Below are 26,029 nucleotides of genomic sequence, written 5' to 3' on the forward strand. Positions count from 1 at the left end.
TTTTTTCAAAACAATTGCAATTATACAAGAAATGAATGTTCACTATTTTAAAAAATTAAAAGAAAAATACCAAAGAATGGCCCATGGGCTGGCACCAAAATCCAAACTGTTTGTTATGGGTAGTTAATGAGATAAGTACAGAAATTCAGAGTGTCTAGAAAATGTTATGGCAATTTGGCAAAGTAACTTACATCTGTTGAATCTAATAAACAATTCAGATATGCATTTTAAAACTCTTAAAAAATCATTTAACTAGTAATTCATAAATATGCAGTTAATTTCATATAAAAAGGATCACACCCGGGGTGCCTGGGTGGCTCAGTGGGCTAAGCCTCTGCTTTCGGCTCAGGTCATGATCTCAGGTCCTGGGATCGAGCCTCACATGGGGCCCTCTGCTCAGCAGGGAGCCTGCTTCCCCCCGACCCCTGCCTGCCTCTCTGCCTACTGGTGATCTCTGTCAAATAAATAAATAAAATCTTTAAAAAAAAAATCACACTATATGTATGGTGCTGGAACTTTCTTTTGTTCACTTACTATCTCAAAGATCCTTCCATTAAAAAAAAAATTAGTCAAAATTATCATACTTGTATATCCACATCATCTACAAGCTCCCTGAAAGCAGAATATATCATTCATCACCATATCCCCGAAGCCCGGAATAGAGCCTAGTACTCAGTTGTCAACAATAAGAGTTTAAAGATGAGTAAATGAATGAATGAATACAAACTGTTCAGTTGCCCAAAAGTCCCTGGGGCCAGAATTACAGGCATTAATCACTGTCCAACATTAGGTAAATTGCATTTCCAAGGACTGTTAAATGAACTTATGTACAACCATTTCACCCAACAAATAGTATTTTGTGGCAGGTGTTATTGGTATCATTTTATTGGTGAGAAAACTGAACTTAAATAATTGCCTAAATAACTTAAGCAAATTAAGTAATTTGCCAAAAGTTGCTACCTATATAGTTATTAAGTGACAGGATTTCTCTCCCAGTCAGTTAACTCCAGAGCCTCCAATACTCTCAATAATTGGATTCTACTTCCTTCATACTGGGAGTTACAAAAGACATAAAATCATCTCCTGTGTTTTAAAACCTGCTGTCAGGGCACCTGGGTGACTCAGTCATTAAAGTATCTGCCTTGGCTCAGGTCCTGGTCCCAGGGTCCTGGGACTGAGTCCGGCATCAGGTTCCTAGTTCAGTGGGGACCCTGCTTCTCCCTCTGCCTGCCACTCCCCCTGCTTGGGCACACACACACTCTCTCTCTGACAAATGAGTAAAGTCTTTGAAAAAATAAATAAAAATGAAAAATAAAACCTGCTGCTCAGTATAGCCATTGGACTAGCAGTTTCAGCATAACTCGTGAGGTTTTTTTTTAGAATTGGGACTTGCAGGCTCCACCCAGGTAGAGCATCTTAAGTTTGAGAAACATTTCTTAAATAATATCAGGAAATAGCTAATCCTACTGCATTGGTTTTCTAGAGCTGCTATAAAAAATTACAACAAATCTAGTGGCTTGCATCAACAAAAATTATCTTACAGTTCTATAGGCCAGAAGTCCCAAATTAGTTTCACTGGGTGCTGGCAGAGGCACACTCCCCTGATGTAGTCTGTTTGGAGGCCATACAAACAAGTTCTTACTACTCTTGAATAGGTGACTAAAACCAAGACTAGTTGTCCAATTTCTGACATTAAATACTATAAACAATGAATCCATCCAAGCACAGTCTGCATGGAATTTTTGCAATCAGCAAATATTAATGAGTAGCTACTATTTGCAGCCTCCTCCTTGGACCTTAGTTTCCTAGTGTGAAAAAGAGATCAGACCAGGTAATAACATTTGTCTGGCTCCCAAAGCAAACCGATGGTTTTGCTTTACAGTTCATTTTATCTAACTGGCACCGGCCTTAATTCTTCATCGCACATGACAAATATCGGGACACACCTCCAAAAACTGTCCCAGAGCCTCTGTCTACACTCAAACATCAAACTACTCCTCTGTTGCTTTCTGCGAGTTCCTGTCCTGTGCCACAACTCTGGTTATAACAATGCCAACAGGCCTCCTGTTCTGCAGCTCATGCCTATATAGAACAGAGCTTGTGGCTATATAAGTGGCCCACTGCTGGTATTGGTTCAGGCAAAGACATAGATGGGAACAAGGCAAGGTAGAAATTTGATGAGGAAATGAATGAGAAGGCAAGTTTAAACCTTTTCTCTTAAGTTTTATTAATTTAGTAATCTCTACACCCAATATGGGGCTTGAACTCACCATCCCAGGATCAAGAGTCACAAGCTCTTCCAACTGAGCCAGGCAGGTGCCCTGGTAAGTTTATATTTTATATTGTACAAAGCCTCAACTGCCAAAAGGTGTTTAATCTCTATTCTTTATTCCAAAGTTTTTATTTGAGAAAGTGAGGTGAGGAAACTGATACTTCAAAGATTAATTTAGATTTACCTGGATGAATGAGGAACGGGTGGGAATGGAGCCAAGAAGACCATTTAGAAAACTACTATAATGGTCCAGAGGAACAACAGATTCAAGAACAATTTCCTTCCTTGAAGGAAGGAATAATAAGACTAGGTGATTAAAATAAAGAATTAAGAACCAAAGAGGAGTCTGAGGTTCAAAATGTTTGGATAAGCAGAGTCACAGAAGTTTAAACATGCACGGGGTCCAGTTAGACCCCCTCACTTTAAGAAATGAGACAACTATGGTTGCTTAAAATCTCAGAACTAGTGCTCAGCAGAGCCAACAGCAGAATGGCCAGGCCAGTGCTATTATGGGATTTACCAAGCAGTAGATGCCTGAGGGTTAATTACATATAAATCATTTTCAGAATAACTATTTTAATGATGACAGCAACAAGACCAGAATCTATTGTCATATAACACAAGACTAAATTTAAAAAATCATGTAGCCACATGAAGAGTTCATGTGTAAAGTCAAATATTCTATGATCTCTGCTATAAACAGAAACTTGATTGGTAACTTCCTAAGGTTATAATTTCTCCCTGATCACATTAACCATGATGACTTATCTCTTTTCTGCCTGCTTTTTGCACTTACTGGTGACCTTAACATTCATCTTTGTGTGTATCATTCCCTTTTATATAGTCCCTTAATAAAGGGAATGATACACTTAATACACTTAATGATACATTTAAATTCCCTTTATTAAGGGAATGATACACTGAGCCTGGGTGGCTCAGTCGGCTGAGCATCTGATTCTTGGTTTTGGCTCAGGTCATGATCTCATGGGTCCTGGGACTGAGGCCCTGTGTCAGGCTCGGCATTCAGTGGGGAGTCTGCTTGAGATTCTCTCCTTCTTCCCCTCCTCCCACCATTTTCTCTCAAATATATAAAAATAAATCTTTTTTTTTTTTTAAGTGTAGCTTCTTCTGGTGGGGACTTATACTTCATTTGCCTTTAGCCTCTGGTAGTATACCGATGAATATCAACTGCTGAAGAAAGTAAGAAGACCAATTATTATTTTAGGATTAAAGAACCTGAAAGTTTAAATAATAATAAAAAACATGATCCCCAGAGAGGCTACACAATTTAATGGAATGAGAACTGATTAAAGCAGCAAGAATGTGATTCTTCAGTAGTCACAGGAAGGCCAATAATAAATCCATTTGTCTCTCCAGTCATCATCTGAACCCTGGAGGGCTTAAAACGGTAAAAACTGCAACTTTACTCTAGTTATCACTGATTTCCTTTTAGACATGGGTGAACTCAGGGTCTACTAACAGAACATCTGTTTGTTGAGAAAGAATATACAGGGACACCTGGGTGGCTCAAATGGTTAAGCATCTGCCTTAGGCTCAGGTCATGATATCCAGGTCCTGCGATTGAGGCCCACCCACTTCAGCCTCCCAGCTCAGCGGGGTGTCTGCTTCCCCCTCTGCCTCTCCCCCTGCTTGTGCTCTCTCTCTCAAATGAATACAATCTTAAAAAAAAAAAAAAAAAGACAGAGAGAAAGAATATACAAAATTTATTACAGACCATTCCATTTTTCTTTTGAGTAACAACTCAGACATTGACCTTACTAATGGAACTCTCTCACTTGCCTGAATAATTTTCCTAATGCCAATGCTTTTACACAATTAAAACGTATGCTTTACTCTTTCCAGTTCTGGAACCTTTACAGCTCTAAATAGGTCTTCGTCTTTCTACATTTTAATGTTGATGTTCTGGAAGTAGGTATGTGGAAAAACTACTTTCTTCAAAATAACTCAGAAATAATGTAACAACTTTCTATACCATGGTTTTTCTGGAATTTGACCCTGCAAAGGATAATCATAATTTTTTTTTTTTTTTTTTAACGCTTGTCCTTAGATAACCTTGTGGAGCAGAACCACTAGACCTATTGCATCCCATCCTCTGGATTAGTCGCAGCTCTTTTTTTTTTTTTTTTTTTTTTTTAAAGTTAAAATTAAAAGTAACCTCAGTTTGCGGAGTTAATGCTAAACAAATAAGTATTGGCCCACTTCCTCTACCACCTTTGTTAAAGCTGAAGGAAGAACAGTGAAAATACTCATAACTATTGGGTATAAGTTAGGGTACAGTCAGAAGGAGTTTAAAATAGGCCCAAAGCATAGAAGAGTCAGGGTGTTTCTGCTCTTCTGGAAATCAGTGTCAGACACAGGAGGCAGGGAGTGGGAAGTCCTGGGAAAAGATAATCAGGAACAGAGCTAAGAATCCTACCACCTCCCAGAACTCCCTCTTACACTTGTGAACTTGAAATATTGTGGACCTAGAGAGTAAAAATGTATTTTAAAATATATCAAGACAACACCAAGAGCTTACTGAGGGGGCAGGGTGGGAAAAGCCCCCAAAGAAGAAAAAAATTTCCATTAAGAAATATCTTAAAAGTAAGTTAAATTATATTACTTTCAGGTCATTAAAAATACAGGTGGTGATTTCACTGAAACTCAATGTCACCAATTAGGTTTTTTTTTTTTCAGTTTGAACAATGACAGAGTTCCTATGTGTCACTGATGCAAATCTCCCCAACACTACTATTTTACATAACCACAGTAGGTTATGACAATCAGGAAAATAGCATATCATCAACTAGTTTTTGAGATTCCAAAATTTTCAAAATTAATGGAATTTTTAAATCCCTTGTGAATATTGGGAAGGGAAGTTTCTTTGGAAACAGCCTGGTCAGAAAGGTCAGGGAGATGATGGGCAGAGAAGTTAAGCGCTTTAGTAAGCACCAGAATTTTACACTCTTGGACCGGTATTTCTTACTCCTGCCTGAAGATTTGAATCATTGGAGGATGGGCAAAATCCAAACACTGGCTGGGCCCACCCTAAATTAATTACATTATCTTCTGCAGGTAAGGCTCAAGCATCAATTTGTTTTTAAAACTCCCCAGAAGATTCTAATTCGCAGTAAGACTTCAGAACTACTCATGTTAAGGATTTACTAAATAAAACTGACTTAATGCTTTTTTTAAAATGAGGTTTCTGAGTATGTTTTGCTTCAGTGATATCACTAACAAATATCAAAATACATTCAAATTTCCTTTGCTCTGAAGAGCCAAGGTTCAGTGCACTTTTTATAAAGTAAGCCTTAAACCGAAGCTCTGTTAATAGAAAGATAACGGGACTTCTCATCCCTAGCCAACCATCTCAGAGGTTCAAGTGTGGGATAAAAAGATAATTGGAGTAAACCAAGATCTACTCATTTTTTCCTGACTCTATTATACTCTAGTAGTTTGTAACAGTATCTTTATTTTTACTTCAAATTTGAGGAAATTCTGGGAATCGCTAGCTAATATCCCAGAAGAAAAAAAAACACAAATGAGACCGACTTTTCCCATTCTGCTCAATTGTGGTAACCAATATGAATACATTGATCCCCGGGGTAAAATCCAATTACCTCTGTAAAGTTCTCGCCCTTCTTTTTTGTAAAGTAGGGATTTTTCCAGATTACTGTAACTGTGGCGAAGTCACTGACTCAGGCCTGAGTTTCGCAAGCCAACAGGCGAAAGCAGCCTCTCTTCCAGGTCATTAGGACGCCTTCGCCTTACTCCGATACCACGGGTAATTATATGCTCATCGGAGAGCTTTGGCGGGGGGCGGGGGGGAATGTCGTTCACATTCGTGTTGTCTAAAAATACTGAAAAGCAGCCCTCTTCGGTCTCCCTGCGGATCACTTTAAATTAAGAATTCGGCCGCGCACGACACCCGAGTAACCGCTTCCACTCGCCAATGCGGGCAAAAGTCGGCCCTAAATTTTCCTTTGTACCCGCTGAACTGCGCCGCGCAGATACCCCAAGTTAGGAGAGAGCAAGAGACGGCAGCAAAGCGACGCACGTTCTAGACAAATTACCGAAATCGCGCAGGAATTATAGCAAATTCTGCCAACTTTACCTTGGGGACCAGATAGCTTGTAAAGCTCCCTTATTATACTTGTGTCTAATACGATTAAAAACGCGACGGCTAAGACCGTTTTAGCTAAAAAAACGACCTCCTCGACCACTCCGGGGCCCCGGCCGAGAGGTCACCAGGTGACAGGAGAAGTGAACACCGGCGCCCGCAGCTCCCCCCGGCCCGACGCAAGCCTAGAGAAGGCCTGAAGGGACTAGTTGGCGCGCACCAGCCGGGCGTGGTGACGTCAGGGCGGAAGCGCACGCTGCGTGAAGCGGCCCAGAACCCGGCGGTCACGGGAATATCCGTCGCGCCGAGGACGCTGGTTAGTCTCGCTCCGGGTTCCGGCTGCGTTGGGCGTGCGTGCAGCTCGCTGAGACTATGGCGTCCGGGCCTCACCCGACCGCGACCGCTGCCGCCGCCGCCTCGTCCGCCGCCCCGAGCGCAGGCGGCTCCAGCTCCGGGACGACAACCACAACGACAACCACGACAGGAGGAATCCTGATCGGCGACCGCCTCTACTCGGAAGTTTCGCTCACCATCGACCACTCGCTGATTCCGGAGGAGCGGCTTTCCCCTACCCCGTCCATGCAGGACGGGCTCGACCTGCCCAGCGAGACCGATTTGCGCATCTTGGGCTGCGAGCTTATCCAGGCCGCCGGCATTCTCCTCCGGTTGCCGCAGGTCAGTGCGCCGGCCCTGGGCCGGCAGAATGCGCCCCCCCTCCCCGCTGTCCCTTCCGCTGCATCCCGGTTTCACCGTGTCTCGGCAGGGTGGGTATTCCTCCTCGGCCTCTCCATCCACGGGTCCCAGTCGGATCCCGGGCGTGTCGAGGGCGGGAGGCCGCGGAGGCGAAGGGAGGACTCGGTAGCGAGCAGTTCGCGGCGGGAGGGGGAGGAGGAAGGGGAGCGAGCGGCAGCACAAAATGGCGGCGGCGCCTGGTGCGGTCCCGCCTGACCCCTGCGCCTCCGTTCTTCTCTCGTCTGCAGGTGGCGATGGCAACGGGGCAGGTGTTGTTTCATCGTTTTTTCTACTCCAAGTCTTTCGTCAAACATAGTTTCGAGGTAAGCATCGCGGGGGCGGGTGTGAAGGGATTTCTTCATCCGGAAGCGGGGAGGAGGGGTAGTGTCTCCAGCCAGCTTTTCTAGAAAGGGAGTGGTTAGTTTAGGCCTTTGTACCTAGTTCTCGCTCAGCAGCAGAGAGTTTTGGAATGTGTTTGAAAACTAGAAAGCGTATCTTGAGCCCATTTTCTCTCTTAGCAAAAATTAACATTTTAACCAAATTCAGAGTTTGGGAGACTTAGCTTGATTCTGGATTCAAAATTAAGATTATTTAAGCAATAAAAAACATAGTATTAGCAAATCTGTTAGGCCTATAGCCTGAAAAAGCCAGTCGGACTTTTATTTCACCAAAAGTCCCAACTGTGTCCTAAATTTTTTTCATCAGAATTAGTTAAATTTTGTTGGGGTGTACATCTTCCTAATTGTACTTGATTGTGGTGTAATCTAACAACATTTTATTGGCTTGTGGGTTCTTTCAGATTGTTGCCATGGCTTGTATTAATCTTGCATCCAAAATTGAAGAAGCACCTAGAAGAATAAGAGATGTGATTAATGTATTTCATCATCTACGCCAGTTAAGAGGAAAAAGGTAAGATTGGCATTATTGAACACAGTAATTCTTGCTGCTACTGTATTGTGCACCAATCATCAAATCAAAACATTCTTTCCTCTCAAAACTGATGCAAAGGAAAAACGGCTTTAATTTAGGTGTTAAAATTCACATAGGAACTCACTAATACTTAAATTAATTTAAAACAAACCACAATTAACCAGCTATCTAAAGTTTGTAGAGGCAGTTGCATTTATGGACAATCCTAACAGTGCTGTGAAGCCAGTCCTGTGGCTTAAGATTAAACAAGAAAGGGAATACGTTTGGCTCAAGTGTGAGTGTATTCTGTAAGTTATTTCCCCTCCCCCCTCTCTTGGAAGACTGAAGGCTGGAAGTGTGAACACTGCAGTTCAAGTTAATATTATGGCAAAGTTTTGTGTAGATTGTTTTTCTACTCGAAGTCCAGTTAATTCTTTATCAATTGAGGTTGGCTTTTGTTAGAATACTTCTCAACATTGAACTACGATATATCGCATAATACCGGATCTGAAAGGACTGCAGGATGATAAAGGTTGAAGTTTGAAGTCAAAGGGATTAAACAGGTATTTTGTTTTGGTCAGATACAGTATCAGTGAGTGGGGTAGAGAAATAACTAATTGATCGGGTTATATTTAGATAAGGCCTATTTTATTCAATCTTGTAAGAAGTAAGAAAATAGAGACCAAATAGTGTTATCTTACAGATTTTGTGGCTACATGACAACACTGTATGTGGACCTGTGTGTTCATGTGAGGCAGTGCCAAAAAGTTTTAGTTGCAGGGCTTCCTGCATCTAGAGGTGACTTCTAGTACACGCTGCAGAAGGATATACTTGGTGTAGGTTAGTTTTCGTGTTAACTTTTTAAGAAATTGTGGTGATGTTAGATACACTTACACTGTGGGAGTTAGTTATAAAAGGATTTTAAGTTGTTGGGGGTTGGGTGTCAGTTAGTGGCAGATTAGTAATCCTTTGTGAGTGGTCGTTATTGGTTTAATCTATAAGTTGGCAGTAATGGAACTATCCAGAGACAAACAGTAAAGTAATCTTTAGTCTAGTTAAAAAGTTTGAAACATTGCTACCCAGATGGTTTTCACAGCATTTTTCAGTTTTCTTACATTCTTTTTCCATCTTTTCTCCTTCATCCTAACCATATCCAGGGATAGACTAATTTTTTATTTCATTTTAAAATATCTTTTAGCTTCTTGGTGAGGAATCCCTGGAAATTGGGAAGATTTCAAATTGGTATTTAGTATGGTTTGAGCTAAAATTTGTTTTTAGATACCTAGCTGATTGTTCAGGGTGTTTAAAACAAAATGACAGTAGTGGAAAGGCTTTCTATCCTTAGTCAAAGGATTCTGTGTTTGCCTAAAGGAGTTTTCTGTCCGTATTCTTCGAATCATTGAGCCAACTATTGTATTATCATTTAATACTGATTATCTACCTTGAAGTTTTTCTATGAGACTTAGAGTATTCTTCCTTGATGTCAGAGTAGGTCTTAACCATAAAAACCTTGGAATCAAAACATTTCACCTGACTGACTGTTGTGTCTGATGTAATAGTGTGTTTTGGTCATTATTACAGAGAAATTGACTTTGTCTCAATCTTACAAGTCTGATTATAGCATGAAATTTAAAAGGAGTTGTTAATTGCATGGAAGCCTTTTTCTTAAAGCAGGATGTAAAAGTGTTTCTATGCATATTACAAGTTTACTCAGACACGTAACTTGTATATGTTATTAACTTCAACTCTTTTTTCCCTTGCAACCGACTATACAGCGACCAGCTACATTTACCAAAGCCTGGGTGATGTGGAGTGGTACATAGAGATGAAGCTGTCGTCATGGCAACAGTGAGTGAAGTATCGAAAATCCCCAAGGAGAAGCCAGTGCTCTGAGAATAGGTCACTGGAATCGGGGACTAACAGGTTGGCCACTGGTGAACCGTTTAGAAGAACTCCTGTTTCTTGTTACAAGCTTTTGTCTTTGCTGTCCAAGTTATTAGAACTGTAGCTTGGTATATTTTTATGTAGAGTAATATCGCTAGAAAGTACTATCAGTCTTACACTTTAGTTAAATAGCATATCAGTTTATCTTAATAATGCTGTTTTAATGTGGTTTATGCACAGCTTTAAATTGTAGTATGATCTTGGTAATTACAGAGGAGGCATCGTTTTTGTAGCCTTTAGGTCATTTTTCAGTCCTGATTACACATTTGAATCACCAGAGGAGCTTTTAGAAAGTACCATTATCCAAGTCTTGTCCTGGGTTATTTGATTCCTCCCCTCCAATTTTTTGTAGTTTCATAATTAAGCTCGGAATAAATGGGTGAATCAAAAAGGAAAATAGCCTTTTTAGTAGTTTCCAAATTTGGTTTTGATATGCAGCATGTTTCCAGAAAATTAAGCATTTTCTATAATTGTAAGGAGCCCACATGCATCCTTTAAGGCTTCTCTAAAGGAAGATAAATCTTCAGGCTGATGGAACCACTCATTGATGAATATGGTGTGGTATTTTCAATATGTATATAAATCATAGATGAAGTTGGAAGGGTATTAAGTGATCTTGTCATTTAGTCCAACTTCTCTGTTTATTTTGGTGGCTTTAAAGGTCGTGGCTTTCATCTGTTTAAACACTGCTAAAGAGGGAACATTCCTTTGGCATAGGTATTACACATTTCTGTATATTGAAAAACAGTCTGGCTCCTTATAAACTACTTAATCTCATTTTTTAATAGAGTCTGTTGAAGAGCTAGTTCCAAATATTCTGGGTCTTTGTATCACATGAGTGAGAGTGACCATGTTTGGATTTCCTATTTCTAATTATTTTTTCTTTTTCTTTTTTTTTTTTTTTTCCTGTTAAGTTGTATTTCAACTAGATTGATTATGCTAAAGGAAAAATTATTCTGAGAGACCAGATAAAATTTCCAGTGACCAAAGCCCAAGATTTCCTATTAAAACTAAAATTTGAAAATTGTTCTTCTCATTGAAATTTAATTTGGAAAATCTGACAAACTCAAAAACGGGAGAGGTGGAGTTAGGTTTGGTTGGTTGTTGATAATGAAAATTATTTTTTCTCTGAGTAGATGAAAGTTCTCTTTTTAAGAGATTTAAGAATGTCACCTCCTAAATCTTACTGGAAAGTTTACCAAATTGGAGATGAAGAAATTCTAAAGCCTCAGTTCAGTTTTATAGGCTTGCTGCCATAAGCAGTACTAGTTGATACTTTGTTAACATAAGTAAGGAAACCATTTGCTTAGACAGTTTTAACTTTTCCTTACTGTTGACTTAACGGGACACATTTCTCTTTCTGATACAAAGTAATCTTTATAAGGTAGTTGTAAATTACATGTTCATTCAGCCTCATTTAAAACCACTTCTTAACAAAATGAAGATAACAAATTATATCGGTACAAAGTTAAAAAAAAAAAGTACACTTATCAAAACTAGGTGACAGAAGGTCTAAGCAAGAAGATGAATATTATAGTTGAATTATAATAAGTAATGAGTTTGCTTTTCTTAGTCGAGTTTTGGTGTCACTGGGATTTTGATATACAAAGGGAAAGCAAAAATTGTGGCAGATTGAATGGAAAATAACAATTCATTTAAGCTGAATTAATGAATGAGTAAGCCTGATTTGGGATCAGATAGTAGCCATTATTCAAACAAGTGTTTGCTGGTTAATTGCAGAAAAAATGAATTTTTAACAGAATTTGAAGGCAACTCTTAAAGCATGCTTATTAGTAAAAGGTGTAGATGAGTTTGCTCAACACAAAAAGGGGGAAAGAAAATTAATTTTGTAAAATTTTATTTTTAGGACTGTAATGGTGCAGTTTATGGTCTGAATGACAGGGTAGAGAGTTAGTGGCAGGCAGCTATAATAGTGGAGATACTCTCTTTCCTAATACCTGTTGAAGGAGGGCCATAAAATAACTAGTTTTGAGAGTCTGAGGTGTGGGTTTGACTTTTCCAAATTTCCTGTTACGGTGATAAACCCTGAAAAATTACAAACCTGAAGATTTTTAGGGTACAGTTTCATGGGTACATTGATTGCTCTGAAGTTAATTTTTTTCCCAAAGAGCAGTTAACTTGTAGTCTATTGTTCTGATCAGATAGATTCATGGTTACATTTTTATGGTAGAAATCGGTCCCCTGTCCAGTTGGTGGCCTCATTCCTCATACTTTTCATAGCTGTAATGGGAATTGAACTGAGGGAAGCCAATTTTCAGCATTGTTAATTTAAGTAAGCTAGTTTCCATCTCCGATTTGCCAACTCTGTTTAATGTAATTTGATAAAAATCATATTGTATGAAATAAATAATTTGAAATAGTCTAGTGAGCATTCCAGTTTTTATAATTTTAGATGGGTGTAAGAAAGGAAGATAAATGAAAGATTTTTAGATAGTATGTCATTGCAGGGCTAGTTATTAATTATAGCTCATTTCAGTTTTTATCTAATACTCAATTGGATGTATTTAAATATGAGCTTACATTTTACTGGATTTGGTGTGCATGGTAAAAATGAGTTGTGAATTGGGGTGTTCTAACATTCTGCCCAGAGCAAAAACTCTTGAATATTTTGGCTGACAATGAATTCAGTATGGGGGAAAATACTTAAATGTTCTCCCCATATATATACCTTATAATTTTGTCTTAATGAAAATGTATTTCTTGGTGGTTGGATCTAAAAATGTATCAAATGAAGGACATTGGGAAATGAAAGTCCACAAGACCTGACTGAAACAAACTTCTCAGGACTCAGGAAGAAACCAGTTTTGAATTTAAGATTTAAAGCAGGTAGTCTTTTAATTGAACATGCTATTTCCAAAGCATTGAACCATTGGTAGATAGCTTTCTGTGTTACAGCTTTAGAAGCTTTCAGAATTAAGTCTGGCACAGACACCTCGAGTGTTCTGGTTCCCTCATTATGCTCCCTTCTCTTTTACATTGCATACTAAATAAAAGTTTTTCTGCCTGATAAGGACAAATCAGACCAAATACAAGTTTAGTTTTCGTTGATCACTATTAATTTTGAGTCTGATTTTTAAAACGTTTCTTTTTTTAATTGGGCTGACTCTTTAGTTTTTAGATTTTCTTTGACAGTGGTTGATTCTTAGAAAAATTTGTTTAAGCAGAATGTCCACTTAGAATCTGGATTAGCTATCTACTATTTTTTCCTCTCTGATTTTTACTTTGGCCATCAAGTAGTCAAGAGTTGCTATTTTAGAAAATGAGTAAAATCATTGTAATCTATGAAGTCTTTATAGTAAATATTTTCAAGAGCTAAAAATTAGTTTTGTCATCATAAAGAGTCTATGATAGAGACTAATGGTGTTTGTGATGATAAATCAACAGTCACTTAAGTTTATCTTATATACATCACACCTGAAAGATAATCCTGTGAAAAAGATCAGCAACGGCTAGATGGAAGCTTTAGAGTGACTTTTTCACTACAGGGTAGAGCTAGTTCCTATAGAAACTTAGTTAAGTATATGTTTAATTAGCATAACTTGGACAGCATAAGATTAATGCTTTAACTTGTTTGCAGGAGTTTAAAAAGCTGGTTTCTGTTGCCAATAGTTGGTTGGAAGGGAAAATGGAGATGCCACAAATAAAATTTTTTGGATGTGCAAAACAGTTTTGATTTTATTTCTTACAAACTATAGGACTCCAAGCCCCCTGATCCTTGATCAGAACTACATTAACACCAAAAATCAAGTTATCAAGGCAGAGAGGAGGGTGCTAAAGGAGTTGGGATTTTGTGTCCATGTCAAGCATCCCCATAAGGTGAGTTGTAGAATGCAGAAATTACATTCGTAAGTATTAGGGTTTTTCTTAAAATTATGTCTTAGATGAATTTGTTATGGTTATTTTTTAGAGGTAACCATGGTTTTAAAAGGTGTTCTTTATAAGTTTGCCAGTAAAATAGAAGTCAAAAAGATTTTGGGTTCAGATCTTCACTCTTCATTGTGTGGGCATAGAGAAATTCTTTTTTCCCTCTGTGGTTAACCCAGTTTCCCTACTTAGAAAACAGTGAAATACTTTATTTCCAGGAGTAAATAATACACATCTGCAGAAGTACATGGGACACTACCTGTCACACAGTAGAATGTTCAAAGCGTGGTGGCTGCTCTCTTGTTACCATTATTGTACATTTATAGATTTCTCCAGTACCTCTTGGCTGGATGATCATATCCTCATTAGAACACAGTGATTACTGTAGGGGTGCTCTTGGGATAGGACTGTCTGTGATAGAAACTTGTCTCTGCCATTAGCTCTGGGACTCTGGCAAATATCTCTGTTTCTCAGATTCTACATCTTCAAGATTGTAAAATGGGAATGATTGATTATACAGGTTCAGAAAGCTCTGACTTGAACTGTAGTGAAGCTACTTATATGTAGTATTTACTTATACTCTTAAACATGATTAGCTTCACTGCAGAAAGTGTAGTGTTTATTTATTGTAATACCCACAGTATTACATAATATGATTACACTTACTGTGTAACTTTAAAAGCGTAGTCTGCACGGTTTTTAGACATGGAGAATTGTTCCTTGGAAAATAGGTGAAATAATCCCTACCACAGTGCCTGTCACATAGTAAAGTGTTCATGAGAAATTAGATATTGTCTTTGATTAACTCTTTCCTGTGCAATTTTGGCTCATATTTAAAGTTTTTAGATAATCTAGTAGCAGAATAACTCACATTGCCGGTAATGTACCTTTTAGGTTGGTCTGTATTATCTGTGCAGTTTGTAGAAGAGTTAAAACTTGCATCTAACATTTCAGTTATTTAAATTCATTGAACTCAGTACTCTGAAAGATGCACCCATATGCTAAATTGAGTTTTTTTCCCTTGTCCTTCAGATCATTGTTATGTATTTACAAGTCTTAGAATGTGAACGTAATCAAACCCTGGTTCAGACTGCCTGGTAAGTTGCTTTTTTACATTTCTTTCCTAGCCAGGAAAACAGAAGCAGAAATAAAGTAAGTTTCATTTTCCCTTTCCAAAATAATGAGAGGAGTTTGTTTTGGTGCGTTTTGTTTTTTTTTGTTTTTTAACCAAAAGGTAAATAATGCTTATTTCTGCTTCCTGTTTTCTTGGCTTGACTAATTGCTTTCAATGGAGAACTCAATTTAACTTTGTTCTTTTTTCTACTCTTTAATTAAAGGGTAGTCCATGATGGTAAGTCATAGAACTCTGCCCTCTGCACTTCAGCCCATGACCTCAGGATGGCCTGATTGGCTGCCCTGCTCTCCAGCCAATCCAGTGCAAGCTCTGATCCGAGATTCACTGAAGTGGTCCATATCCATCTGGCAGCATCTTCTAGTTCTGTCGGGGTGTCAAAAGGATTTGTATATTTGCTTCTAGAAGTAACTATTCAACATGCCTATGTATATAATGTATACCTGTAACTATCAAAATGAATAGTTCATTTTTGATAGATTTGTTGTCCAGCCATTATGAATTAAATGACTTTTTTGTTAGGAATTTGACTTAGATTTCTATTTTTAGTATGTATAGCATGGATTCTACCAAAGGAAACTACAACTTGCAGCTTAAAATGGGCACCATTCCCATACTGGATGAAGTACAGCTGCTGGACTGTTGAGGCAATAATAGAAGTACAGTCTTTAAAAGAAATGTTAATATTAACATAAGCACTTTAGAACTTTTAACTTTTGACATGAAGATGTTTGATTTGGAGGGCTGGCTTATTTTAAGGTAAAATAAGGAATTTGGTCCAGCTACAACTACTTTTTTCAAGACTGTTAATGATGTGCAGGACTTAAGTTAATTTTTATGTTCTGGACTTAATGACTGCCATGCTTCTTTAGGATTCAGTAAATATTAGTAATATTAGAAAAGTCTAATTGAGTTTATAAAATGCATGACATTTTTAATATATGCTCTATAAAACATTTAAGCAGTTATTTCATGGGTAAGGATTTTTAAGAAAGTCTTTTAGTTTAACCTTTTAATCAGTTTGTGAAATTTCTTTAATACTTCAGGGATATTGTCCAGCAATTTATTAACTGAAGTAGTTTATTGCTTTTGTTTATACTTAGTCACAAAAAAAGGTATGTAAACAAGGCTGTTTTATGTATTTACTGCTCTTCCCTATCTAAGTTTTCTGCAGTAGCTGAGATTTCTTAATATAACTTGGTGAGTGCTTACTGAAAATGCCTTTTTACCCCTGTCACAGTATTTTGAGTTTTTGAAAGAACTTGGTTGACACTGCTTTTCATTGTGGATAAAAGGAGAGATGGTCAATAATTAATGGCTTGAAGTATTGTTGGAGTGGTTTATCATTTCTGAAACAAGTTATGTCAAAATTGATTTTGAAAGCGTTGCTTTTCATAGAAATACATGAAAATTTATTTAAAGTTCTATTTGGAATAATAATGTGGAATTATTTTAAAGAACTTTGGTCATAAATAGGAAAAGTGAAGAATGGTTCTAGTGTTAAATTCTTATCTCTTACTGATTTTTGAGTTAAGAATTGTTATATGCTAGAATACGAGGATATGAATATAAACATGAGAAGAAAAAAGAATAAAGTAGATTGAGTCTCCAATTTTTATGTAAGCTTCAGAAGGACTGTGTTTATGTACAAAGCTTATGGTTGAAATATCTTTCAGGAATTATATGAATGACAGTCTTCGAACGAATGTATTTGTTCGATTTCAACCAGAGACAATAGCATGTGCTTGTATCTACCTTGCAGCTAGAGCCCTTCAGGTAGGTATATATAGCCTGTTGTGTTCTATAGGATAAATCTCAAGAATTCGCATTCTCGATATAAACTGAAATTTGATCTAAACCATTCTGTTTTTATGGTTTAGATTCCATTACCAACTCGTCCCCATTGGTTTCTTCTTTTTGGTACTACGGAAGAAGAGATCCAAGAAATCTGCATAGAAACACTTAGGCTTTATACCAGAAAAAAGGTAGTAGTTTACTCATGTTTGTGTTAATACTTTTTAAGTACTTAAAAGAGTTCCAACTAATACAAGGTAAAAATACTAACTTCATTTTTTTCCATCAGCCAAACTATGAATTGCTAGAAAAAGAAGTAGAGAAAAGAAAAGTAGCCTTACAGGAAGCCAAATTAAAAGCAAAGGGATTGAATCCCGATGGAACTCCAGCCCTTTCAACCCTTGGTGGATTTTCTCCAGCCTCCAAACCATGTAAGATATATTCAGAATTAAAATGATTTGAGCACTGCAGGTGTGTGGTTATTAGAAAGCTTTAGCGCTTAGGAGCTCCTCGGTGGCTCAGTCAATTGAGCACCTGACTCCTGATTTCGGCTTAGGTCATGATCTCAGGGTCATGAGATCCAGCCCTGTGTCAAGGCTCCATACTCAGTGCAGAGTCTACTTGAGATTTTTCTCTCTGCCCACCCCCATAAGTAAATGAATAAAACCTCTTTTAAAAAAAAAGTAGCATTACTTAATAGTGGCATAGAAACAGTGATACGAGAAGCTGTTACTGTTTTCTTTCATGATAGCTCAAGACTAATACTTGAAAGCATGGTACTTTGAGTTACATTTAGAAACAACTTTTTGGTCCTCTGTTAAATCCCAACAGGTAACATGTCTTTTTGTTTTTTGTTGGTTTTTTGTTTTTAAAGCATCACCAAGAGAAGTGAAGGCTGAAGAGAAGTCACCAATATCCGTTAATGTGAAGACTGTCAAGAAAGAACCTGAGGACAGACAACAGGCTTCCAAAAGCCCTTACAATGGGTGAGTATACTTGACTTAGAAAACCGGTCTAAAGAATCTTCTTTGTATTTAATTTCTAACATACTAAACATGTATCTAAAATAATGATTTTTTTTTTTCTTAAGTGTAAGAAAAGACAGCAAGAGAAGTAGAAATAGCAGGAGTGCTAGTCGATCAAGGTCAAGAACACGATCACGTTCTAGATCACATACTCCAAGAAGACAGTAAGTAAATACTCTTGAAGAGAAAGCAGTCATATTTGGAGTAAAAGTTCTTGCTTTTTAAAAAAATTGAACCTAGATATTTTCTCAGTTGGGCTAGATTTAGTTTTTTAACATGAGATACATTATGAGAAAAGGAGTTTGGAAATATGTCCTGCCTATATGTGGCTTTTTGTTTTGGGGTGGTGTAGCTTACCAAGTATTCTATTCTGTCTTTGCCCATTTTTTTGAAATGTAGGGGCTGGCCACAAAGTGCTGTGGAAAGCTATGATAATCCTGTTTATAATGTGTGAAAATGGTTGTTTTGTTCAATTTCAGTTAGGAAATACTAATATTTTATTAACTGTTTAATAACAACCAAAACTCAAGTTGATCATAGCCAGAGTCTTTCCTGGTTAGCTTTGTAATTAGATTGATAGCTGCTTGTGTCTGTTTAGTGGCTCTTTGAACATGTGTGAGATACTCAATAAAAAGCATAGCTATCCAGGATGCTTTGTAAAAATTTTGGCATATAGATATAATACAGTACATTTAAGATTTCTCTAATATAGGCTGCATGGGAGTTAGTGGGGAGTAGGGAGATTAATGGAAGTTTTCCATCTGACATGTACTGCTACATGCTACAGGTCAGTAGTTTTGTTTTGAACCTGTTATAAGCACCACCAAAATAATCTGCTCTCAGCAGAAGCTGAATCTAAACCTCAAATTTTTATTATCTAAGTTATAATAATAGGCGGAGCCGATCTGGAACATACAGCTCAAGATCAAGAAGCAGGTCCCGCAGTCACAGTGAAAGCCCAAGAAGACATCATAATCATGGTTCTCCTCACCTTAAGGCCAAGCATACCAGAGATGATTTAAAAAGTTCAAATAGACATGGTCATAAAAGGAAAAAATCTCGTTCTCGATCTCAGAGCAAGTCTCGGGATCATTCAGATGCTGCCAAGAAACACAGGCATGAAAGGGGACATCATAGGGACAGGCGTGAAAGGTCTCGCTCCTTTGAGAGGTCCCATAAAGGCAAGCACCATGGTGGCAGTCGCTCAGGACATGGCAGGCACAGGCGCTGACTTCTTCCTTTGAGCCTGCATCAGTTCCTGGTTTTGCCTATCTACAGTGTGATGTATGGACTCATAATCAAAAATATTAAAAGCGAACTGATTAGGATTTGATTTTGTAAAACCCTCTAGGTTTATTTTCCTTTTGGTTTTTGTTTTTGGGGTTTTTTTTGTTTTTTTCTTTTTCTTTTTTCTTTTTTTTTTTTTTTTGCACATTAAAATGCCCTAGCAGTATCTAATTGAAAACCATGGTCAGGTTCAAATGTACTTATTATAGTTGTGTATTGTTTATTGCTATAAGAACTGGAGCGTGAATTCTGTAAAAATGTATCTTATTTTTATACAGATAAAATTGCAGACACTGTTCTATTTAAGTGGTTATTTGTTTAAATGATGGTGAATACTTTCTTAACACTGGTTTGTCTGCATGTGTAAAGATTTTTACAAGGAAATAAAATACAAATCTTGTTTTTCTAAACTGCTTCAAATATCTTATTTAAATAAATTATTAAAAAGTGAAATTTTAATAGTAAAGTGCCTGTACTGATTTTATGACCTATTCTTCTATTAGTTATGGATTAAGATTATTAAATGCAGTTATTACCTGCATTGGGAGCTGTTGCAAAAGTCTTTGCCTTATAAATGGACAAAACAAATGGGAGCTGTGCAACAATGTAATATTAAATGTTACATTGTAGCACTAAACCAGTCTCCAAATTGAAATCTGTTTGCACATAAATACTACTTAAAATTAAGAAATGGTACCATATGATTATTTTAAGTGAGCTGCCCTCTTGAACAAATCAAAACTTTTAAAATGACACTAAATCAGACCTATTGACCTTTAAAGTTCTTTTTAAAATTATATTAGATATTTAGTGATAGTTTTTATTTAGGCTAGGAAGATTCAGTAGTAAAATGAGGCTCCACCGGACTTGGCTGGGGCTGATAAAAAGTGTGATCACAAAATGAAATTTGTTGACAGAGCCACAAGTCCTTATATTCAAATGAATACTTAAGTTATTCACACTGAGAGTTATTTTCCCAATAATTTTCAAGTGAATTTAGAAGTCTTTTTAAAGATTTTATTTTAGAGAGCATAAGCAGGGAGGGACAAAGAGGGAGAGAGAAACTCAAGCAGATTTCACATGGGACCAGATGTGGGGCAGTCCCACAGCCCTGCATGACCTGAGCTGAAACCAAGAGTCAGATGCTCAACTGACTGAGCCACCCAGATGCCCCTGAATCTAGAAATCATAGAAGGCCATACATGATCTCATTATTTTATAGTTAAAACAGGTTTTTCCATTAATTTTTTAATACACCTGATAGCTTGATAATTAGTCCACTAGACTTGGCTCCAAATGATTTTTTGGTGTATCAAAAAAAGAAATAGATCCACAAAGAGATTTGTTGTCACTAAGGATGTTTAAAAGGAAAAAAAAAAAAAAAGGCTGCTGAAGAGGATTCCAGAGACTTAAAACAGGTTCACCAGTGGTGGGCAGTGGGGCTGGAAAAAGAAAAGGCAGCTACATTGAAGGAGACAAGACTCATTTTGATTTTTAAAATGTTGGGTGTGCTACTTAAATAAGTTCTATATCTAACTAGAAACTAACATGACCTAGTATAAAAGTAACTTCTGAAAGGAGGTGAATAGTATTAAGAACAGTCTTTCTAGGGGTGCCTGGATGGCTCAGTGGGTTAAGCATCTGCCTTCAGCTCAGGTCATGATCTCGGGGCCTTGGGATCCTGCCACACATCGGGCTCTCTGCTCAGTGGGGAGCCTGCTTCCCCTTCTCCCTGCCTGCCTCTCTGCCTACTTGTAATCTGTCAAATAAAATCTTTAAAAGAAAAACGTCCTTTCTATATATGATTTTGTAATACTGCTGAACTATAGCTGTTTCTGAAGAGCCTAAACTATATCTAAACAGGAACTATTTCCTTTACAAGATAGGCATTGAAGAAAGGCAAAGGCAAAAGTCAGCAAAGGCCCTGTTTATTATAGTCTTGAACTCTTAATAGTTTTTAAATTTTTACCTACTTACCCTTGTTTGGAAAGAGCACTATGGGTGAGGCTTGTGAAGATGGAAGAGGCAGGGAACACATCTGCATGTGGGGTGAGATTTGTATTGGCAGAGATGGCTTTGGCAGAGATGGCTTTTTCCAGGTATCCTAATTTTTGCCTTGTGCAACAGGCAAAAAAAAAAAAAACATTTTCTAGGTTTTGTCAAGAAGTTGACATCCTGCTACTGCTCTACCTGAATTTATAAACTGAAGTATATCAATTTTTGAACTTCTATTAAGGAAATTTTCCAGTAGAAGTAGTACAATACTCATATCTCAGCTCCAAAAGTGATGAGTTCGTGGTCAGCCTACCTTGTTCATACCTACCAATTCACCATTCTACTTTGCACGCTTATTTGGAAGAAAATCCCAGACAACTGATAACCATCCCCAACTATTTGTCTAAAAGGTAAGGATTTAAACATAACCACAGTACTTTTATTATACTTAAATTAACAGTAATGCCTAACTACCCAGTCAATACCTATATTATCCTTATATCTCTTAATTTATTTTTATATTGGGATGTTCAAGCAAAGCCCATATATGTTACATTGGTTTTAATCACAGATTCTCCCACCCTTTTACCCTTAAATTGTTCTGAGATCATTTTCATATTCTGGGTTTGCTCACTGTAACCCTGTGGAATCCCTGGACATACATTTCTGTCTCCTGTATTACAAACTTCATAGATCTCAAGACTTGGTCAGATTCAGATTTGGTAACTTGTCTTTTTTTTCTTATTTTACTAGTCTGAAATTTTAGAAGTCTGGCAACCCAGGCTATGTGTTACTCTACAGGTGTTACTGGACGGCTGCCTCATTGACTAGCTGTTTCACTGAGTTCCTGATTCTTTTTTTTTTTTAAAGATTTTATTTATTTGACAGACAAAGATCACAAGTAGGCAGAGAGAGAGAGAGAGGAGGAAGCAAGCTCCCGGTGGAGCAGAGAGCCTGACGCCTGACACGGGGGCTCGATCCCAGGACTCTGAGATCATGACCTGAGGCGAAGGCAGAGGCTTTAACCCACTGAGCCACCCAGGTGCCCCTGAGTTCCTGATTCTTAATTAGTGCCTGCACCTTGATAGCTTTGCATGCCTATTTCCCCAACTCTGTATATGTTCTCTCATTATCTTGTGTTTCCCCTGTATAGCCCTAAGTTGTAATGCAGATGAGTTGTTTAGTATTTGTTCTAATGATCTGATTCTAAATACGTAAGTCCTTTCATGGTATAGAATGTTACATTTGTCCTTAATGATTGGTATCTTAACCTTAAAGGAAGACTAGTAAATAGTGAGCATCAAAATGACTACCTTTTTACTGAGGTCTAAGTTTTGAGGTGTTTGGTTTTTTTTTTTATTTTTTATTTTTTTATTAACATATAATGTATTATCAGCCCCAGGGATACAGGTCTGTGAATCGCCAGGTTTACACTTCACAGCACTCACCATAGCACATAACTTCCCCAATGTCCATAACCCAACCACCCTCTCCCTACCCCTCTCCTCCCGGCAACCCTCAGTCTGTTTTGTGAGATTAAGAGTCTCTTATGGTTTGTCTCCCTCCCGATCCCATCTTGTTTCATTTATTCCTTTCCTACCCCCCAAACCTCCCACGTTGCCTCTCAACTTCCTCATATCAGAGAGATCATATAATTGTCTTTCTCTGATTGACTTATTTCACTAAGCATAATACCATCTAGTTCCAACCACATCCTGGCAAATGGCAAGATTTCATTTCTTTGGATGGCTGCATAGTATTCCATTATATATATGTACACATCTTCTTTATCCATTCATCTATTGATGGCTATCTTTCCATAGTTTGGCTATTGTGGACATTGCTGCTATAAACATTTGGGTGCATGTGCCCCTTCGGATCACTAATTTGTATCTTTAGGGTAGTGCAATTGTTGGGGCATAAGGTAGCTCTATTTTCAACTTTTTGAGGAACCTCCATGCTGTTTTCCAGAGTGGTTGCACCGGCTTGCATTTCCACCAACAGTGTAGGAGGGTTCCCCCTTTCTCTGCATCCTTGCCAGCATCTGTCATTCCCTGACTTGTTAATTTTAGCCATTCTGACTGGTGTGAGGTGGTATCTCATTGTGGTTTTGATTTGTATTTCCCTGATGCCAAGTGATGTGGAGCACTTTTTCATGTGTCTGTTGGCCATCTGGATGTCGTCTTTGCAGAAATGTCTGTTCATGTCCTCTCCCCATTTCTTGATTGGATTATTTGTTTGGGTGTTGAGTTTGCTAAGTTCTTTATAGATTTTGGATACTAGCCCTTTATCTGATACGTTGTTTGCAAATATCTTCTACCATTCTGTCAGTTGTCTTTGGTTTTGTTAACTGTTTCCTTTGCTGTGCAAAAGCTTTTTTTTTTTAATTTTTTTTTTTAAGATTTTATTTATTTGACAGAGATCACAAGTAGGCAGAGAGAGAGAGGGGGGAAGCATGCTCCCTGCAGAGCAGAGGGCCTGAGGTGGGGCTCGATCCCAGGACCCTGAGATCATTACCCGAGCCAAAGGCAGAGGCTGAACCCACTGAGCCACCCAGGCATCCCTGTGCAAAAGCTTTTGATCTTGATGAAGTCCTAATAGTTCATTTTTGCCCTTGCTTCCGTTGCCTTTGGAGATGTTCCTAGGAAGAAGTTGCTATAGCTGAGGTCAAAGAGGCTGCTGCCTGTGTTCTCCTCAAGGAGAAAGCTGTTTTATAAAGCTTTAAATATTTGTTACCATCAGTTAGTAACCACATTATTACACCCACAGCCTCCATCAAAAGCCATTCTTTAAAAATTTAAACGTAGCTCTCATGAGTTTCCAAAAACAAGGGAATTTCATAATAATATTCATTGTCCTAAGGGCCATTTCTTAGGGCTGTAATAGATAATGGTGACGTTTTTGGGGTTTTTTTTTTCCCTTAAAGACCAGGTTTTTCCAGAATTAATGATAAAATCATAGGCGTTTTGGGAGCTTAGTTTAGCTGGATGAGAGAAGATGTACATGGGGTTTGATAAGGAAAACCATCAGTTCCCCACTGGGGAAATTGGGATGGGGGGCAGTATTCATTGGTTGGGCTTTGATCCCTGCATGTCCCCTAGAGTAGCTATGTGTGTGGCTGGAAGTCACAGCTTGAATTTGTAGCCACTTGAATTTTGTTCATTGAAATTTTGTTAATGAAAGGAAGATGGACTTCATACTCCTCCACTAAGGGGACTTGGCAAGTTACTTAACCTCATCAGCCCTTGGCCTTACCTCAGAGCATTTTGTTTGACTATATATTGGGCAAATATAAAGGTTAATTTTAGCTCAAAATTCAAACAGTTTCTTACATGAAAGCACCCCAAATACTTAGAGTTTGAATTCTACATTTCCTATGAACACAGTTCAAAATAGAGTAATTTCAGAATGTTACTTCACCAAAGTTAGATCTGATTCTGGATAAGATTTTCATGAGAACACTGGTCCAGGTGTTCTCTCAACCCTTCTGTTTTTGCCACTGATGGTTAGTTTACATCTAACCCAGTACCACATAGAGGAAATTGCTACTCTGCCTGCTTTTATATGTCACCCCATTCCTTTCATCAGCTATCACCTCACACTATGGTAGCAGCATTTCTGTCTATGCCTTTGCCACAGTCTTTCAAACAGCAGCTAATCTAGTTAAACGTTAATCGTGTTCCTCTAATATATAATGCTTCCAATGATTTCCCCTTCCTTTGGAATAAAATACAAACCCCTGACTCTGGCTGTACATAATCCAATGTTTGTCAGCCTCTTCATCAACCAACCCATTTCTCCTTCTCATATATGCACATCTATTCCTGAGCCTTTGCATTTGTCTTTCCTACTTGGGATGCTCTCCCAAATCTTATGCCCTGGCTCCATCATCCATGTGCCCTTCCACAGGGGGCTTCTCTCACACCGTATCCAAAATAAGCATCTCTTGACACCACTCTCATCATGTTCTATTCCTTAGCACTAATTTTTTCCTAAAACCACTATCTGAAATTAACTTAGTTTTATCATTGACTCTTACTCACAAGAATATAAGCTTCAAGAGAGCAGTAAAAAGTGGTTCATTATCGTATGCCCTTCACCTAATCCTACAACTGTGCCTGACCCCATAATAGGGTGTGTAGTAAATTCTGAGGAATGAATGAATTTCACTTACTGCTAATATGGACGTTTTTAAGCCCTCAACTTTCAATGTGTTCTTTATCCAAATGCCCCTCTATGAATGTATGTATTCCTTTCACAGGGTTCTAGGTTCCTGGAGCTCAAAATGGGGACCAGAGACCTGTAAACAACAGCCAGCAAACTGGTAGGCCATGGCCAAATCCTAGCTTGCGCATGTATTTGGTTTGTGCAATGTTAGTTTTAAATGAACTAGCTGCTACATATTTTTATTGGAAATAGTCACATAAAAACCTAAACTTCCAGCTTCTTTTTAAAAAATATATGAGATCCACAATCCCTGGCATCAACTGACTGGCCCCAAGTAGCTCTCTGGTTGGGGTGCATACATACCAATGCATCATAGCTCCTTCTCTTCCCTCTTAATCACAGCACTGACGCCGCTGAAGCCAGCTGTCAGTTTGCATCCGTCAGTGTGCTAACAGTGGTATTTTTCTTGAATCCTGCTCTTTTTGCTCATTGGTGTTACCTGCCTGGTCTTTTTGCAGTAGACCCCTGACATCACAGAGGATAATCCAAGACCTCCACAAATCTCCACGTCTGTGAAAGTGGCCATATGCATACTGTGCCCAACCTCTCTCTACTGGCTGACCAGTATTCTATGGCTAACATTTTCAAACTGGAATTTCTCCTTTGACAAGCTTTTGCATTGCTGGAGTGCTTGTGGAAAAACTCCGCAAGTGGATTCTTCCTGTTTTTATACAGAGCATTTGACACATCAGATCTTTGTCCACAGC

General features: G+C 38.1%; 1 protein-coding gene across 5 annotated transcripts; it reads left to right on the forward strand.

The window, feature by feature from the left end:
- The first annotated feature begins 6,642 nt into the window (after positions 1 to 6,642).
- Positions 6,643 to 19,512, forward strand: LOC111149218 (cyclin L1). 5 transcript variants are annotated; one of them, XR_002640751.1, is made up of 11 exons: positions 6,643 to 7,067; positions 7,373 to 7,447; positions 7,924 to 8,033; positions 13,694 to 13,814; positions 14,895 to 14,959; positions 15,200 to 16,770; positions 16,875 to 16,979; positions 17,078 to 17,219; positions 17,663 to 17,774; positions 17,879 to 17,977; positions 18,696 to 19,512. XR_002640751.1 is itself a non-coding variant. In XM_022506169.1 (11 exons), the coding sequence occupies exons 1-11, from the start codon at positions 6,765 to 6,767 to the stop codon at positions 19,042 to 19,044; spliced, it is 1,581 nt and encodes a 526-aa protein (XP_022361877.1). In that variant the 5' UTR covers positions 6,643 to 6,764; the 3' UTR covers positions 19,045 to 19,512. The 5 variants fall into 5 exon arrangements, 3 of the variants coding, with proteins under 3 accessions (XP_022361877.1, XP_022361884.1, XP_022361890.1); XR_002640752.1 differs by lacking the exon at positions 18,696 to 19,512 and having other exon boundaries at positions 15,200 to 15,213; positions 16,671 to 16,770; XM_022506169.1 differs by having other exon boundaries at positions 16,671 to 16,770.
- Positions 19,513 to 26,029: the final 6,517 nt, after the last annotated feature.

Source organism: Enhydra lutris, unplaced genomic scaffold, assembly GCF_002288905.1.
Source record: "Enhydra lutris kenyoni isolate GAN:26980312 unplaced genomic scaffold, ASM228890v2 scaffoldscaffold2, whole genome shotgun sequence".
Classification (NCBI taxonomy): Eukaryota; Metazoa; Chordata; class Mammalia; order Carnivora; family Mustelidae; genus Enhydra; species Enhydra lutris.

Excerpts from the sequence above, each read along its gene's own strand:
- LOC111149218 (XM_022506169.1), top strand. The coding sequence starts at position 6,765 with ATGGCGTCCGGGCCTCACCCGACCGCGACCGCTGCCGCCGCCGCCTCG. Across the intron at positions 16,980-17,077 it reads GGCTTTATACCAGAAAAAAG|CCAAACTATGAATTGCTAGA; the intron begins GTAGTAGTTTAC and ends TTTTTCCATCAG. Across the intron at positions 17,775-17,878 it reads TCCAAAAGCCCTTACAATGG|TGTAAGAAAAGACAGCAAGA; the intron begins GTGAGTATACTT and ends TTTTTTCTTAAG.